The sequence below is a fragment of the Siphateles boraxobius genome, unplaced genomic scaffold, assembly GCF_051911475.1.
Source record: "Siphateles boraxobius isolate OS27281-9 unplaced genomic scaffold, OSU_SipBor_1 5, whole genome shotgun sequence".
In the NCBI taxonomy this organism is placed as follows: Eukaryota; Metazoa; Chordata; class Actinopteri; order Cypriniformes; family Leuciscidae; genus Siphateles; species Siphateles boraxobius.
In genome coordinates, this window is record NW_027509141.1 from 9,831,230 (window position 1) to 9,848,237 (window position 17,008).

General features: G+C 38.8%; 1 protein-coding gene across 1 annotated transcript in view; it reads left to right on the plus strand.

Annotated features, from left to right (window-relative positions):
• The window catches only part of crtc1b (CREB regulated transcription coactivator 1b), a 31,735-nt gene extending 15,247 nt beyond the window's left edge, over window positions 1–16,488 (plus strand). Inside the window, exons 11-12 of the mRNA XM_077202744.1 lie at window positions 1,281–1,455; window positions 16,151–16,488. Of these exons, the coding sequence (XP_077058859.1) occupies window positions 1,281–1,455; window positions 16,151–16,362 (387 nt within the window). The 3' untranslated portion in view covers window positions 16,363–16,488. The remainder of the gene's footprint in view (window positions 1–1,280; window positions 1,456–16,150) is intronic.
• The last annotated feature ends 520 nt before the right edge of the window (window positions 16,489–17,008 follow it).

Genomic DNA, 17,008 nt, shown 5'->3' on the forward strand with positions numbered 1-17,008 from the left:
GAAATAACCAGAACAGAGAAAATACTGTCAAGTTCAAAACAGTGTTATATATAAGCTTTAACAACTCAACTAATACATTAACCTGTTTGACCATTTAATCAGTCAAAATGTCTCTATCTGAATTTTATTCAGCTAAAGCAATAGCTGGATGTCTTTGTCCACATTAGGGATTTCCTGGAACGTCAAAAGTTCAATACTTCTATGGGTCTCACTTATGGACTTTCTGCACGAGAGCGCACTCAGCTGTCGAGTATGAATTGAATAAATTTCATGTGAGAGTTTAGCATGCCATAACGCTAACATCGCCTTATTTTAAATACAACAAAGATATTCCTCACTAAAGATATTTGAAGTAAACATTCAATAATCCACAGTTTTTTTATCCGAATGGTGCTGGATGGCATGAGGCAGGCTAAATACACATACGTAAATACATAATACATAATTATTAATAAGACTAAACATGAATAAGTCACGTTATTATGATATGGCTGTCAAGCTGTTGCTCAATTTACATGTATATTTAGTTTTTTTCACAAATGGGTAGAATTTTTTGTTTGCTTTTTTTTTAATGCATTTTGTATAAGATTTTATACAATATTTTATATATAAATATAACGAGGTTTGGACCATACAAATTACCGGAGAAATAACAAAACGGGCGGGGGGCGGGAGATGGGAGTGAAATACGGGAGACTCCCAGGAAAAACGGGAGTTTTGGCAGGTATGCGTGCAGCGTCTTCTGCTTAATGACACATGAAAGCGTTAAGGTGCAATACCGCCACCTATTGTACTTTGGGATGTCAACCAGGTACTGACGCTGGATTATTGTACTATTAATGTTAAATATTATATCACCAATACCGGTATATTGTCACCCTTAATTAACATGATATCGATATTTAATGTTTTGAATATCACGGTTATCGCCAACACATTATATATAATGGAGAGAGAGAGAGAGAGAGAGAGAGAGAGGAGAGAGAGAGAGAGAGAGAGAGAGAGAGAGAGAGAGAGAGAGAGAGAGAGAGAGAGAGAGAGATTCAGTGCTCATCGTGATCAATGCTCATTCAGTGCTCATTCAGTGCTCATCAGATTCAATTTTAATTCTATAGCACTTTCACAGTATATAATGCTGAATCGTCTATGACACACTCACTGGACTGGACTACTGTTTGATTGAGTGTGAAGGTGCAGGAATAAAATTTGCTGCTGTATTACAAATTTTATTAATTAATTTATTGTTCAAATGAGTTAACTTTCTAATGCTGATCGTGTAGCTGGAACAGTTCAACATGAACATGATGGAGAATCTGGGTGACTCCAGTCACTGTTCAACCCTGAACTACACACAGGCAGCCATGATGGGTTTAACTGGGAGCCACAGCAGTCAGCAGGAGGCACAGCAGCTGAGCTACAGTAGCCATGGCAACATTCCCAACATCATTCTCACAGGTATTGTGTCTTTCAATTCAACAAGAATGTCTTTATGCAAATGTCTTTCGAAGAGATGTCACAGAGGTACAATAAATGCATTAAGGCTCTTTACCTAAACAGTACAAGCACAAGTTTTGGGTAGGACAGAATGCAGAATGCTTTCATTAAAAGTCTGTTTACAACCCATTTTACTTTATTTAGTTAATTTTTAAAGTAAAACAGGATATCAAACAAGAAAAAAAATGTAGGATGGGACTTGATTTGAATAATGTAAATATTCTGATTTCATGATTATTTTAAAGAGTAACAACCAGTCTCATGCACAATGGATTTCTGTTAGTCCATCTGGAGGCAAAGTTGTGTTAACAAGGTTCAGTTTCAGTTATACCCACCCCTGAATGACATTTTAAAACAAAAGCTGTGGTTGGTTTATTTACTGTATATGTCAGGCATTTCTTGGCAAGAATACAATGCAAAGTTAGGCAATAGTCTGGCTATGCAAGAATTAACGCAAGACTTATGTTCTGTTCACACAGAAACGGAAAGCTATCAAGACCAAACTAAACTAGTTATGCACCGAAATTATTATTATTATTATTATTATTATTATTATTATTATTATTATTATTATTATTATTATTATTATTATTATTATTATTATTATTATTATTATTTATAAGAAACACCAAAACCATTTAGCTGAAAACCAAATTTGAAAAATAAAGTTTATATAAAAATCAGTTAATCAAATTCATTTAATAATCGACACTTAAATAAAAACTTAAATCAACAGAAACTTTTAATTTTTAGTTTTTTAATTTTATTATTGTTTCTACTCAAATTCCACGTTGAAATATAAACATTTAAACAGTGCCTGTAATTAAAACTTGTTTTCATGACAGAATTTATTATGAATATTTGTGTCAGTTAATCAGGCTTACTTTATGTAGCTATATTAACATTACAACCAATTACTCGGTTCATCCTGTAAACCCTCAATATTGGTTATTAATTAATTAATAAAATGTAAATTTTTGGGGGTCCTTCGAACACTTCTTGTTTAGCATTATCTTCATCAGGACTTCTCAGGAAGGACCAAGAGAAAGACAAAGCTAAGAGAAGCTCGGAGAGTCAAGTGAGTCAAAAGGGTCGAGAGAGAGAGCTGATCTTGTGTTCAGTGAATTTAAAGGGTGAAGGTGTCACACCCTCTGGAGGTGTGTGAGCCAATAAGAAGTTGTCCCTTTGGAGGGAGATTTTACGACGCTTTGTGTTCGAGCAAGGCGTTTGAATCTATAATTTCATTAGGTGTTCAAGAAAAAGACTCTTCAAGATTCTTATAATACCCATGCGTCACAAAGTTATCAAAATGTAATGTAAATTAATGGGGAATGAAGCTTGGAGTTTATAGAGATCAAACATGCCACACATGTGATTTTGGTTAACCATAGGATGCAAAGTCTGAAACATTAACCCATTAGAGTTTACAAGAAAACATAGGCCAAAACAAGAAGGAATCAGAATCAAAATCATGAGATGTGAAAATTAGATACATGTTTACACATTTCTCAAGTGGTTACATATATAGAATATATAGTATTAACAGGGTTTATTTCTCCTTCTCAGAAGAGTCACAGCCCTCTGCACATTCCTTTTTTGAGGTCGTAAAGTCTTATCAGTGTAACAGGACACTGAGTTCTGCTAGTGGTGTTAGTTTCATTGTGATGTTAGTTTCGGGGGAAACATAGACCTTTGTTGGGAGAGTGAGTTTGCCGGACTATTCATTAAATATAATGAATCATTTGTGTGTGTGTGATTGGTCCAGATGCTACAATATAATATAAATTATATAAAATATAATGAATATATAATATAGTGCATTTATTTAGCAAAATGCTTCTCCAGAGTTATTTTAAAGAAATTGAATGGCTTTACAGAGATAAATGTAACGTTACATGACATACAATTATAGGCTGCTCCCTATCTGTCAGTCACTTTTTATCTGTCAGTCACAGTCAACGTCGGCGACGTTATGCCGATGAACTGAGATTAATGGTCGCACCTGGGAGCCCCAAACACTTCTGATACTTCGAGAAAAGGCCAATTAGTATTGGCGAATTAAATTTCTATGCACCACTCCCCTGGACATATGGGTATAAAAGGAGATGAGGACAACAATAAGATTGTTCCGCCAGTTCAAACCCCACGGGCCTCCCATTCCTAGTCACTCTCATTGTACCCAGTCAAGTTCATGGATAAGTTAGGCAGTTTGTCTTTTGGCAATCCTAATTTCTAATTCAGCGATCCGGATGAGGATGCACTTTCGATTGCAGCATTATTATGCCTTAAGATGCCGAGGACTTGGCTGATTTCCCGCCTTCCTTCACAACCTGAACCCACAGCCCGGACGCAGCGTTGAGCCCCTTGCAGGATGGCGACGCCACCCATCCATCAAGCTAGTGCCAAGATCCCGAAGGCTTCGAATAGTCCCTGAGACGGGTGACCCAGCAATGACGGGAGCTGCTCTATCCCAGGAGGTGATATCCAGACTGCTCCTTCCCGCGTTGGGTCACACAGCTCGCAGTCTGAACACGTTGGACACGTGTTTCCCACCACGACACACACAAATTCCCACTCAGGTCAATGTGACGCGTCTTGAAGATGTACAGATTCCTCACCCATCACAGTCTGGTTCCAGTCAAGGTACATGGAGCAAGGTAGGTGTTTTAGTGCACCCACAGGGTTGGGCGTGATGCTTACCGACGTGGCGCCCAACGCTCTGTGCTGCCGTACTACCACAGGTACATCAAAAACGATTGTCCCTCTAGTGCTTCTCATGAAACCATCACAATTTCTCATCAGGACAGGCCACCGCCCAGGTTCAGCGGCGTCCTTTTTACCTCGGTGACAGGCAAAGATGACCCTGTCCTGCATGCAGAGAATGCAATCCTTTTGGTAGAGGATGCAATAGAGCCTGTTCCCTCCAGCCGAGATGAAGAAAGTGTTTTACACCCCTTATATCATCGTACCAAAGGTGGTAAAATCTCTGAATTTGGAATTGGGCCCTGCACAAGCTCCCATTTAAGATGTTAACACAGAAAAACATTTTGACAGATGTTCACCATCAAGATTGGTTCATTGTAATAGACCTGAAGGACACATTCTTTCATGTCTTGATTCTGCCTCGACACAGATCGTTTCTTTGGTTTGCCTTCTGCAGAGGCTGCCCTTGCCCCGCTAAGATCACATCAATTATCTTGATGACTGGCTGATTCTAGCTCACTTTTGATATTTATTGTGTGCGCACAGGGACCTGGTCCTTAGACACCTAAGCTGATTGGGGCTTCAGGTCAACTGGGAAAAGAGCAAGCTCTCCCCAGTGTAGAACATCTTTTTTTCTCTGTATGGAGTTGAGTTCAGTCACTTTACATTTACATTTTACATTTATTAATTTAGCAGACGCTAGCAAACCCCTCTCAGTTTAACTTTAGAGCATTTTTTTTTTTATTAGAATAGAAGAGAAGAGAAAGTGAAGAGAAAGTGTTAGTACTACTGAATCAAGTGCTGCCGAAAAAGATACGTCTTCAGCAGTTTCTTGAAAGTGGCTACTGACTCTTGTTAGAATGTTAGAAGCTCTGGTTGAGTTAGGCAGATCATTCCACCAACAGGGAACAGTCATGGTAAAGGTCCGAGAAAGAGATTTTGTGCCTCTTTGAGATGGTACCACAAGACGACATTCGCTAGCAGAGCGCAAGTTTCTGGATGGCACGTAAGTCTGAAGTAATGAGTTTAGGTAAGAGGGAGCAGTGCCAGTGGTTGTTCTGTAGGCAAACGTCAGTGCCTTGAATTTAATGTGAGCGGCAACTGGCAACCAGTGCAATTTAGTGAGGAGAGGAGTGACGTGTGCTCTCTTTGGCTCATTAAAGACTACTCTGGCTGCAGCATTCTGGATCAATTGTAGAGGTTTGACAGAGCAAGCTGGAAGACCAGCCAGGAGAGCATTACAATAGTCCAGTATGGATAAAACATGTGCTTGGACAAGGAGTTGTGTAGCATGCTCTGTAAGGAAGGGCCTGATCCTCCTAATGTTGTGCAAGGCAAATCTGCAGGACCGGGCAGTTCTTGCAATGTGGTCCGTGAATTTCAACTGATCATCAATTACAACCCCAAGGTTCCTAGCTGACCTTTATGGAGTTATGGATGACGAGCCTAGCTGAATGGAGAAGTTGTGATGAAGTGTTGGGTTGGCCGGGACCACAAGTTGCTCTGTCTTCGGAAGGTTTAGTTGAAGGTGGTGGTCCTTCATCCAGCCAGAAATGTCTGTTAGGCAGGCTGAGATACGAGCAGCTACCGTTGGATCGTCAGGCTGGAATGAGAGGTAGAGTTGTGTGTCATCAGCGTAGCAATGATAGGAAAAGCCATGTTTCTGAATCACAGATCCTAGTGATGTCAGGCACATCTTTAACGGCACATCTCATGAACAAGCATCCTCAGTGGGTGCTGAAATGCCTGAAGTCATTCAGGGCAAAGACGGCAGTCCCACTGGTGTCTACTATGGGCCACTCACATTCCAGAGGAACTCAATAACGCAGCGGATGCGCTGTCACGATGAGCAATGCTCCTGGGAGAGAGAAAACGCCGTCCCCAGATGGTCCAGCTGATCTGGAGTCGATTTCGGCTATGCACAGATAGACCTGTTTGCTTCCCAGGAATCCTTGCACTGCCCGCTATGGTATTCTCTGACCTCTCAGTATGTGCACACTGGCACCGGGCCTATGCAAATATGCTGCCCCCCCAGTAAACCTGGTTGCATAGATGCTGTGCAAAGTCAGGGAGGTTGATACACAGGTCCTGTTGGATGCACGGTATTGGCCCAACTGGACTTGGTTTTTTGAAGCACACGCATGTATGCACTTTTGTTGGGACTACAGAGAGATTCTTTTGAGTCCCTGGAGTCAGTTAAGTTGAGTGTCCTCTCTTTGAAGACAGCCCTCCTGACCACGCTCACTATCAAGAAAAGGGTTGGAGGCATTCTCTATCAGTGGAACGTACCTAGAGTTCAGTCCGGTATACTCTCACGTGATCCTGAGACCCCGGCCAGGCTATGTACCCATAGTTCCCATGACCCCGATCAAGTGGTGAGCTTGTAAGCGCTGCCTTGAGATTAGGCAGACCCAGCCTTGTTATTGTGTGTCTAGTATGCGCCCTGTGTGTTTACTTGGATTGCATGGAGAGCTTTAGATGCTCTGAGTCTGTTTTGGTGGACAGCAGAAGGAGGAGGCTGTCTCCAAACAGAGGATTGCTCACTGGATTTTGGATGCCATTGCCTTGCCATACCAGCCCCAGGGTGTGCCATGCCCCTTAGCAGTCCGAGCACACTCCACGAGGAGTGTTGCATCCTCCTGGGTTCTAGCGAACAGCGCCTCTCAACAGACATCTGCAGAGCAGTGGACTGGGTGACACCCAATACCATTGCAAGATTTTACAATCTCTGGATTGAGCCAGTTTTGTCCCATGTGTTATCAGGTACGAATAGGTAAGGTGTGTGCAACTAGCTGGGTTAACCGCTTGCACACAACTAATTTCCTCTCTCTGAGGTGATAACGTGCACTTTTTTGTTCACATGAGTTCTCCAGGCTAGCGAACCCTGGGTGTACTTTTACCTTCCAACGCCCTATGGCAGCTTAATTAACTCACTGCCAGGCCCCAGTACTCATGAAGTATTCATGACCTTTCAGGTCAACTCGTGTTGTTGGGCTAGCTACTCCATGTAGTGATTGTCAAGTAAACAGGGTTTCTTTACCTCAATGTCTGCCCAAACTTCCTCAATGTCTGCCTAAACTTGAAAAAATGCTTCAATCAACTTCAAGAGGGTGTGTGGAATAATTCAAAACATCTGATTCTTTATCATCGAAACAATTTATTAAATCTTTCAGCAATAACTTGATCTTCTTGTGCTTGTTTTCAGTGATTAATTCAGATGGATATCTTAATAACCTATACAGAGTAAATATATGAGTCACTACACACAGCATTGAGATCAATGTACATTTGAGGATATTTTAACTAATTTAAAGTACAAACAATATTTTTAAAATACTTGTTTACATAGTGTGGCGAAGGACGGCCGAGGGACGTGAGAGATGCGAGACCGGTGTGCTACACAGGTGTTGCTCATTAGCAATCGCACCACCGGCCTCACGCCGTTCTCTCACGTCCCTCGGCCGTCCTTTGCCACAAATAGCAACTCAACAGCAATGTAAATCAAATGCACTTAGTCCAATGGCCAGTTAGCATATTAGATGCTAAAACCTCTATCATCAACAAACAACTTGCAAACATACACAACATCTGTAGTCTGTAGTCACTAAAGATTTGAGTCTTTGTCCTACCAGTACAACAACGTTTTATCTGTACAGAGGTAAAGGGAAGGGAAGGAGGCCTTCATAGGGGAGAGACTAGTTGACAATTCAGGCCTGCGTTGTCGTTGTGTCCAGGCGCAGGTCATTCATCAGATCCGGATACGGCCTGGATCCGGCGGACTGCGATAAACCTCTGGATAAACAGAGAGACTAATATTAGCGTAGACGCCATCCTTCTTATGATGTAACAAGTACATCAGGATTTATGGGAAGTGTTCCCGGTTCCGGCAGACCTAATATATGCAACCTAACATTGATTTATAGGAGTCTATAATGTGTTATGTGTATGCTAGGTCAAAGAGATGTGTTTTTAGTCTAGATTTGAACTGACAGAGTGTGTCTGCTTCCTGGACAATGTTAGGAAGACTGTTCCAAAGTGTTGGTGCTAAATAGGAAAAGGATCTACCGGCAACAGGTGATTTTGATATTCTAGGTATTATCAACTGGCCGGAATTTTGAGATCGCAATAGATGTTATGGACTATAATGCGTTCAGAGCTCGCTCAAGTACTGGGGAGCTAAACCATTTAGTGCTTTGTAAGTAATAAGCAATATTTCAAAATGTATACAATGTTTAATAGGGAGCCAATGCAGTGTTGACAGAACCGGGCTAATATGGTAATACGTCTTGGTTCTGGTAAGAAGTCTAGCTGCTGCGTTTTGGACCAGCTGTAGTTTGTTTATTAAGCGTGCAGGGCAACCACCCATAATAGCATTACAATTATCTAGCCTTTATGTCATAAACCCATGAAATAACTGTTCCGCATTTGTCAGGTCAGATAAGTATGATTTAAACCATGCTAATGCAATTCCACTAATGCCAACATAATTTTAGAGTCTATTTAAAATAATGTTGTGGTCAATAGTATAAAATACAGCACTAAGATTGAGTAACACTAATAGAGAGATACAACCACGATAGGATGATAAGAGCAAATCATATGTGACTCTGATGAGAGCTGTCTCAGTATTATGGTACGGTCTAAATTCTGACTGAAAATCCTCGCAGATACCATTTCTTTCTAAAAAGGAACATAGTTGTCAGGTTACTGCCTTCTCTTGTATCAGAATTGACAGAAAAGGTAGATTCGAGATCGCTTTGTAATTGACTAATTAATAAAGTTGCGTTTTTTTAACAAGCGGTTTAATCATAGCCAGCTTAAAAGTTTTTGGTCCGTATCCAAATGACTAAGATGAATTAATGATATTAAGAAGAGGATCTATGACCTCTGGAAGCATCTCTTTCAATAGCTTAGTCGGTATAGGGTCTAACATACATGTTGTCGATTTGGATGATTTAACGAGTTTAGAAAATTCTTCCTCTCCTATATCAATGAATGAATCGAATTTTTCCTCAGGGAGACTACAATACACTGCCTGATGTGATACTGTAGTAGATGGTTGCATAGTTATATTTTTTCTCCCTGATATTATCAATCTTGTAAGTAAAGAAAATCATAAAGTCATTACTGCTGTGCTGCTTGGAAATACTGTGATTGAAGCTTTATTTTTCGTTAATTTAGCCACTTTTTCAAATAAATATTTGTTTTGTTTATTTTCTTCTAATAGGGTTGAAAAATAAGCAGATCTAGCAGTTTTTAAGGCATCTCTGTACGCAGTCGTGCTTTCTTTCCATGAAATGTGATAAACTAGTTTTACTTCCATTTGCGCTCCATTTTTCTGGCTGCTCTCTTAAGGGCCCGAGTGTGCTCGTACCACAACGTTGGACTATTTTCTTTAATCTTCTTTAAAGGGACAATGTGTAGTTTTTTAGGTATTTTTATCTAAAATCAATATTTTTATTCATAAATATGTCCTCAATGGTGTACAAATACCTCTGCCAATTATCTGACTTATCCTCGTAAACAAAGAATTTATTATCTTTATATACAGTGCCCTCCACAATTATTGGAACCCCTGTTTAAGATGTGGTCGAGGACTTCGAAAAATTCTCCTTTTTTAAAAAAACAATATAGAACCCAAATGCAAAAAAAGAGAAAAATCCAACCTTTTAAGTACATTACTTTGGTGGTAAAAAAAAATCACACATTTAGAAGAAAAAAAAACTTGAAATCATGTGTCCCACAATTAATGGCACCCCTGATGTTAATACTATGTACAACCCCCTTTTGCCAACAAGACAGCACTAAATCTCCTCCTATAACATTTCACAAGATTGGAGAACACCGAGAGAGGGACCTTTGACCATTTTTCTTTGCACAATCTTTCTAGATCATCCAGTGTCCTGGGTCCTCTCTTATGCACTCTCCTCTTTAGCTCGCCCCACAGTTTTCCGATTGGGTTTAGGTCTGGGGACTGAGTTGGCCAGACTTTGTGACCCCAAGATGCCACTCTTTGATGCAATTCTGTGACAGTGAGCTTAGGACTTTTTTTTTACTTCTCTTATCATCTCTTCTCTTACTGTGCGTTGTGGCAAGATAAACTTGAAACCTCTTCCAGCCTTGTTTGTCACTGTTCCAATTGTTTTAAACTTCTTTATTATTCCTCTGACTGTAGATACAGGCAAGTTAAGGCGAGTGGCTATTTTCTTGTAGCCATTGCCTGACTTAAGAAGGTCGACACACATCTGCCTTGAATGGTGTGTTCTCTTGTCTTTGCCATGTTGACAAATGGGTAAGAGAATTAGGCCTCTTTGTCACATCATATTTATACCCCAGGGAAACAGGAAGTCATGAATTACTAATTGAAAGTTCCTAGATACCCTGACCAACTTTAGCAACTACAGAAAAATATATTTAAAAAAAAATCAATTAAAATTTTCAGCGGAATTGTTAGGGGTGCCAATAATTGTGGGACACATGATTTCACTTTTTTTTTTTTTATAAATGTGTGATTTTTTTTTTTACTACCAAAGTAATGTACTTAAATAAAAGGTTGGATTTTTCTCTTTTTTTGAATTTGGGTTCTATGTTGTTTAAAAAAAAAGGAGAATTTTTAGAAGTCCTCGACCACATCTTAAACAGGGGTGCCAATAATTGTGGAGGGCACAGTACATGTGACGGGTAGGTCCACGGAGGCTTCCATGTAGTTTCGCCATCTTGAAAAACTATAATAGCAGAGAGGGTCAAAAAGTACTAGGCCAATGCGTTTCCGCAACGCGTTTTCATTCAGAGCCAGCGTCACGTAACTGAAAGCAGCAGAAACGGAGGAGCAGAGCAGTTAGAGGCGCTTGTCACTGCCCTGGCAAGTCAGTCAGTAATTCATACTGTAACATTCGTTTGTTCGTTGTGTCAAGTTGCAGTTTGTTTGAAATAACAAACCTGTTCACCCGAAGGAAAACTCAACGAAGTGCTGTTAGAAGACATCCTGTCATAGCTTTTTGGTACATAACAGCTACCGTAGATGCAACACGCATTTGAAAAAGCGAGCCGCTGGAGAGCACAATTCGTTTGAATGCAAAATACAATTTCACCGCTAGATGGGAGAAATTCCTACACAATGTCCCTTTAACAACACAATTTATCAATTTGCAACTAGAATATTTCATATTCATTAGGAGTGTTTAGGCCTTTATTTTGAAATAGCAATAGACATGAAAAATCATGAAAGATTGGTATAAACCTCAGTTTGTTTTCATGCCAAGAGTTCAAAAGATAACACCAAAAGGTTTGAAAATGTTTTAAATATAAAGAAAAAGATAATGGATTCTCGATTTGTGATGCGGCTATGCTCTTTTTATGCATTTATTAGAGGTTGAATTCAAATCAAATACTGCCAAACCACCCATACTACTTCTGCATAGGATGTCTACTTCATAAACTGTATGAAAATTATGGTAATACATGGTTCATATCACTCAAACCATATATGAAAATGGAGGCGCCCTAATATGGTCAATAAGGAAGCTTGGCTGTCCCAAATAAAATCTTACTGAAAGCTAATTCTTTGAGATATCAACCTAAAATTTGGAACACAACATGTTCAGATTTTTTGCTTTCATTGTCTTGCAGTTTTAGAGTAAAATATATGTTTTAATATATATATATATATATATATATATATATATATATATATATATATATATATATATATATATATATAATATAAATAATTATATTTTTACATTGCACATGTTCAGAAAATCAAACTTATATAACTTTTTTTTCTTTTTCACTTTCATAATTTCTATCACTTCTGCAATAATCTGGCAAATGTCTTCTTTAAAACAAGATCAACCATAGGTCTATATTCCAAAGCATTCTTGAATTACAACCATTTAAGTTTGGATAGTGATTTTTATGTCTATGAGAAAAAAGGGGGATTTAGGAGTTTTTTGCTAATGTTTGAGCACAAACCTGAATGAATTGATGCACTGCATCTCCTTTTATACCCGCATGTATAAATGAGTGAGTGGTGCTTGCAAATTCCACTTGTCAATTTTCATTGGCATTTTCTCAAAGTATCAGAGGTGTTTGGGGCTCCCAAGTGTGACCCCTAGTTCTAGTACATCGACACAACAATCTGTGTAGCGAATTAGCTCAAAGAAGGAAATATACAGGTCCTTCTCAAAAAATTTGCTTATTGTGATAAAGTTCATTATTTTCCATAATGTAATGATAAAAATTAAACTTTCATATATTTTAGATTCATTGCACACCAACTGAGGGTGTCTTGCTTGAGGGTGTCAATGATGGCCTTCTGGACAGCAGTCAGGTCGGCAGTCGTACCCATGATTGCGGTTTTGAGTAATGAAACAGGCTGGGAGTTTTTAAAAGCCTCAGGAATCTTTTGCAGGTGTTTAGAGTTAATTAGTTGATTCAGATGATTAGGTTAATAGCTCGTTTAGAGAACCTTTTCATGATATGCTAATTTTTTGAGATAGGAATTTTGGGTTTTCATGAGCTGTATGCCAAAATCATCAGTATTAAAACAATAAAAGACCTGAAATATTTCAGTTGGTGTGCAATGAATCTAAAATATATGAAAGTTGAATTTTTATCATTACATTATGGAAAATAATGAACTTTATCACAATATGCTAATTTTTTGAGAAGGACCTGTATAATTAATAATTAATCACGGTCATGATCAAGTATTGCATACATATTATTAATTGCCCAAAAAGGGAATACATATCCCATTTATTTGTATCTCTATATATAGATAACTATATATAGATAAAACGAATTATAATCAATTATGAATTGTACAGATATAGGCTATAGATCAATTTTCAAAACAACCTTTAACAGAATTAATTTCACATCGAATAATCTGTCCGTCCACCGGACCGGCCGTACGATCTTCTTATCAATTCTCAAGGAGGATTCTTCTTCTTATAAACTCTCAAGAAAGATTATTCTTCTGATCATGAATAATAACTTTTCTGTTCTATAACTAAAGTACCCAAAATATAAAGCTTATAGCTTAAGATCACACATTTAAGAGACTTTGTTAGGTGAGCAGCAGACAGAGACAATCAAACGTATAATGGGTTTTAATAAATGAAACTATGAAAACATACGACTGCATTTAAACAAAGAATACATATGAACAGAATAACGAAATTAAAGAAAGAAAGAGAGAGAGAGAGCTCACAGAAGGGCAAATATCACAAAAAGTTAAAGTTTGAGAGTCAGAAAAGAATCAAATCAACTTAAAGCAGGGGCAATCAATCTTAAACGCATCTAAATCTCGATAGAAAAAAATACTTGCATGGATCTTTGGTGCTGAGCAAGAATGCATGTGTGTGTGTGATGATCCTCGCTGGGTCCTGAGTTTGAAGCGCTCTTTCAGTTCTTTCGGAACACGTGTCGTTCACAGGAAGTTTAAAAGTTTACTTGAAAGAGAAGCTGCCGGAAATTCAGGCTAAGTCCATTTCACTCGGAGATAGAAATGAATGAGCACAAGACTAAAGAAGGCAAGGCAAGAAGCCGGAGATAAGACTAAGACAAAAAGCTAAGAAAAATAGGTAAGACAGAAAACAAAACTCGAAGAAGCAGAAGCAAGGATGAGCCGCCGTCATCGTCCATTAAGGAAAGCTTAGCCCACACCTCTTCTGGGTAAACTGACCAATATCACTCAGAAAACTTTTAGCGGGAGAGACTTTCTTTGTCTCCTTCTGACAGCCTAATTTGCATGGTTTATGATGGTGTCAGAATTCATCATTTCTACTCCAAAGGATGGTATGCATAGTATAATACATTTTATCGTAACCTAATATATATATTTAGCTAAGGCAAACCGAGAGGTTTAATTTGGTACCAAGAAAGATATGTTCAATTCAATTCAATTAAAATTTATTTGTATAGCGCTTTTCACAATACATATTGTTTCAAAGCAGCTTTACAGAATGTGCATTTCAGAAATGTACATAGAAAAATACAGTTAGTTAATCATGTACTAATTTAGGGCATAACATATCGCCGGCGTTGAATCGTCTCTTCACAGGTGTCGAGTTGTCTCTTCACAGGCGTTTAGTCATCTCATCGCAGGTGTTGGGGCATCTGAAGTCTCCGTGAGAGGCTGGATACAAACTGGAGCTGACGAACGGCATTTACCTCGGGAGTAGCGTCCCGAGATAACAGCAGAAAAGCAGATGGGAAATAATTAGCATACCTGCTGTTCATAATATTAATGCATTCGATCTGATTCAACAGTAGTATAAAAGGTAAGCATTATGTGAATGCTTGGCTAAAGAGATGCGTCTTTAATCTAGTTTTAAACTGGGACAGCGAGTCTGAGCCTCGAACAATATCAGGAAGGCTATTTCAGAGTTTAGGAGCAAAATGTGAGAACGCCCTCCCTCCTTTAGTGGACTTAGATATCCTAGGAATGACCAGAAGCCTCGATTTTAGTGAACTTAAAGAACGCGATGGATTGTAGGGCGATAGAAGGTCCATTAAATACACATGTGCTAAACCATTTAGGGCTTTATAGGTCAGTAGGAATACTTTGTAAATGATACGGAACTCAATAGGTAACCAGTGTAGAGATGATAAAATTGGTGTTATATGATCATATTCTCTTGACCTAGTAAGAACTCTAGCAGCTGCATTTTGCACTAACTGTAGCTTGTTTATTGAGGATGCAGGACAGCCAGCTAATAAAGCATTACAGTAATCTAGTCTCGAGGTCATGCATATGTCTGGAAGATACAAAGTAGAGATACATTCTTATGCTTGAATATAAGTACTTAGAGTTCAACTTACACAACTAGAAAGTCATAACTAGGCTAAAATGAGGTGGGACACATACCTACACACAGGAATATATCATATACATCCTGGAATGACTTATATTTTGAGTTAAATGGAAGGAATGTTTGTGTATGTGTTTTGGGGCGTCTCTCAGATGTCCATCCATGCCACCTGGCCTCAGTGCTTGCCGTGGGAGGGGAAGTGAGCTGATTAAGATATTTTTGAAGCTCTCGGAGGAGTTTGGAAGTGTTTCTGTTTAACTTCTATCATGCCACTAGAAGTGACAATGGGGCAAGATCCAGAGTCTTTGGCGCTAAACATGTGATTTACATTAATGAGTCCAGTAGGTTAAAAGCTTTTCTGAAGCTTAGAATGAATAAGTCATCGTGATTTCGTCCAGACGCTACAACCGTTTTATTAACGTCTTTCTGCGATTGAAACACTTATTGAACGATTACGTGAGGCATGAATCATTTTAGTTTCTTTCAGTATACCTTCTGATGTACATTCATGTTTATTTAATGCTATAACTAATAGTAAAGAGGAAGAAATGGTCTGTTCACGTGCGCTCTGCACTGCCGCTTGAACCGAGGGAGATACAGCGATCTGTCACACCACATTAAAGCACATCAAAACGTCATTTATAGTTTGAATTTCGAATTTCGTATTTCATGCTACAAGTAATATTTAATGAAGTTTTGTTCACTCATCAACTGAATACAAATCGATATTGTCAACCCAGATCTAGCATCCACACAGCTGACATGTTTACCTGTTGTAAACTTATCAACGTTGTGTGCATAAAAAAAGTCACGGACAGTCAAAATGTGCCATTGGAGAAACATTCATTAATGATACATATTTCAGTGAAAGATTTCAGTCCTCCAAAACTGTTTCAGCTGAAACTTTCAATTATTTTTTGGCCAAATATTTTAATTTACCAAAATTTCAGTGCATCAGTAAACTGAACTTAATGAAATGTAAACTTGCACCAAACACAAGTCACTGATGTCATGGAAAATCTCCAACTTACTCCAATAAAAAATGAATGACTTCTGGTCACTTTGTTGTCATTGTATGTGTGAACACCCGTTTATTAGTTGCTAACTGGCATTTTTGATTTGTCGCACACTAGTAACAGGGGAATCTCCACCCAGTCTCTCCAAAGACCTCACCAGCTCATTGGCCAGCGTTGGTGACGTCAGCTTTGATGCAGACTCTCAGTTCCCATTGGACGAGTTGAAGATCGACCCCTTGACACTAGACGGACTGCACATGCTCAACGACCCGGACATGATTCTCACCGACCCGGCCACTGAGGACACATTCCGCATGGATCGACTGTGAACCTGTGAATGCAATTTTAAGCGAGACATTCCGCTGCATGGCCTCTCTGTTCACCATCTGGTGAGTGGCTGACCTCGTCCTCCCAACCACCCACACAACAGCATGCTGCCAAACCGCTCATGGCCAGGAGCTTGTGATGGCAGCGAGGGTTTTTTTGGTTGGGGGGGGGGTGGAGGTGGAAGTCCTGTATCCACACTGGATAGTTTCCAATGCGCAATACTGTCCACCATCCACTCTCATCATGTATTCATGTTTTGTTTTTGTTTTTTTGCATCTCGTTATCTTGGTTGGTTGCCAACATGCATTTTATGTTTGTCTTGATGTATTTGGTGTTTTGTTTATCCTTTTGATTTCATCGGCATATGGATCTTTCTGGTTCACACCATTTTTGTGTTGTTTATCAATTCATATTTACTTCAGTATGTTTATTAATTATTTTGTCACACTAAGTGAATTGCCAACTTTCATCTGTTTTAAAATGTTTACATAATTATGCCATATGTCCATGAAGAATTATCCGTCTGTATAATTATGTGTGTGAAATTGACATATTTATTTATATGTATTTATTTTAATTATTTTTTTAATAATAGATCTATATTATTTAATTATATTTCTGTAAGGAGCACTACTCCCCCAGATTGTG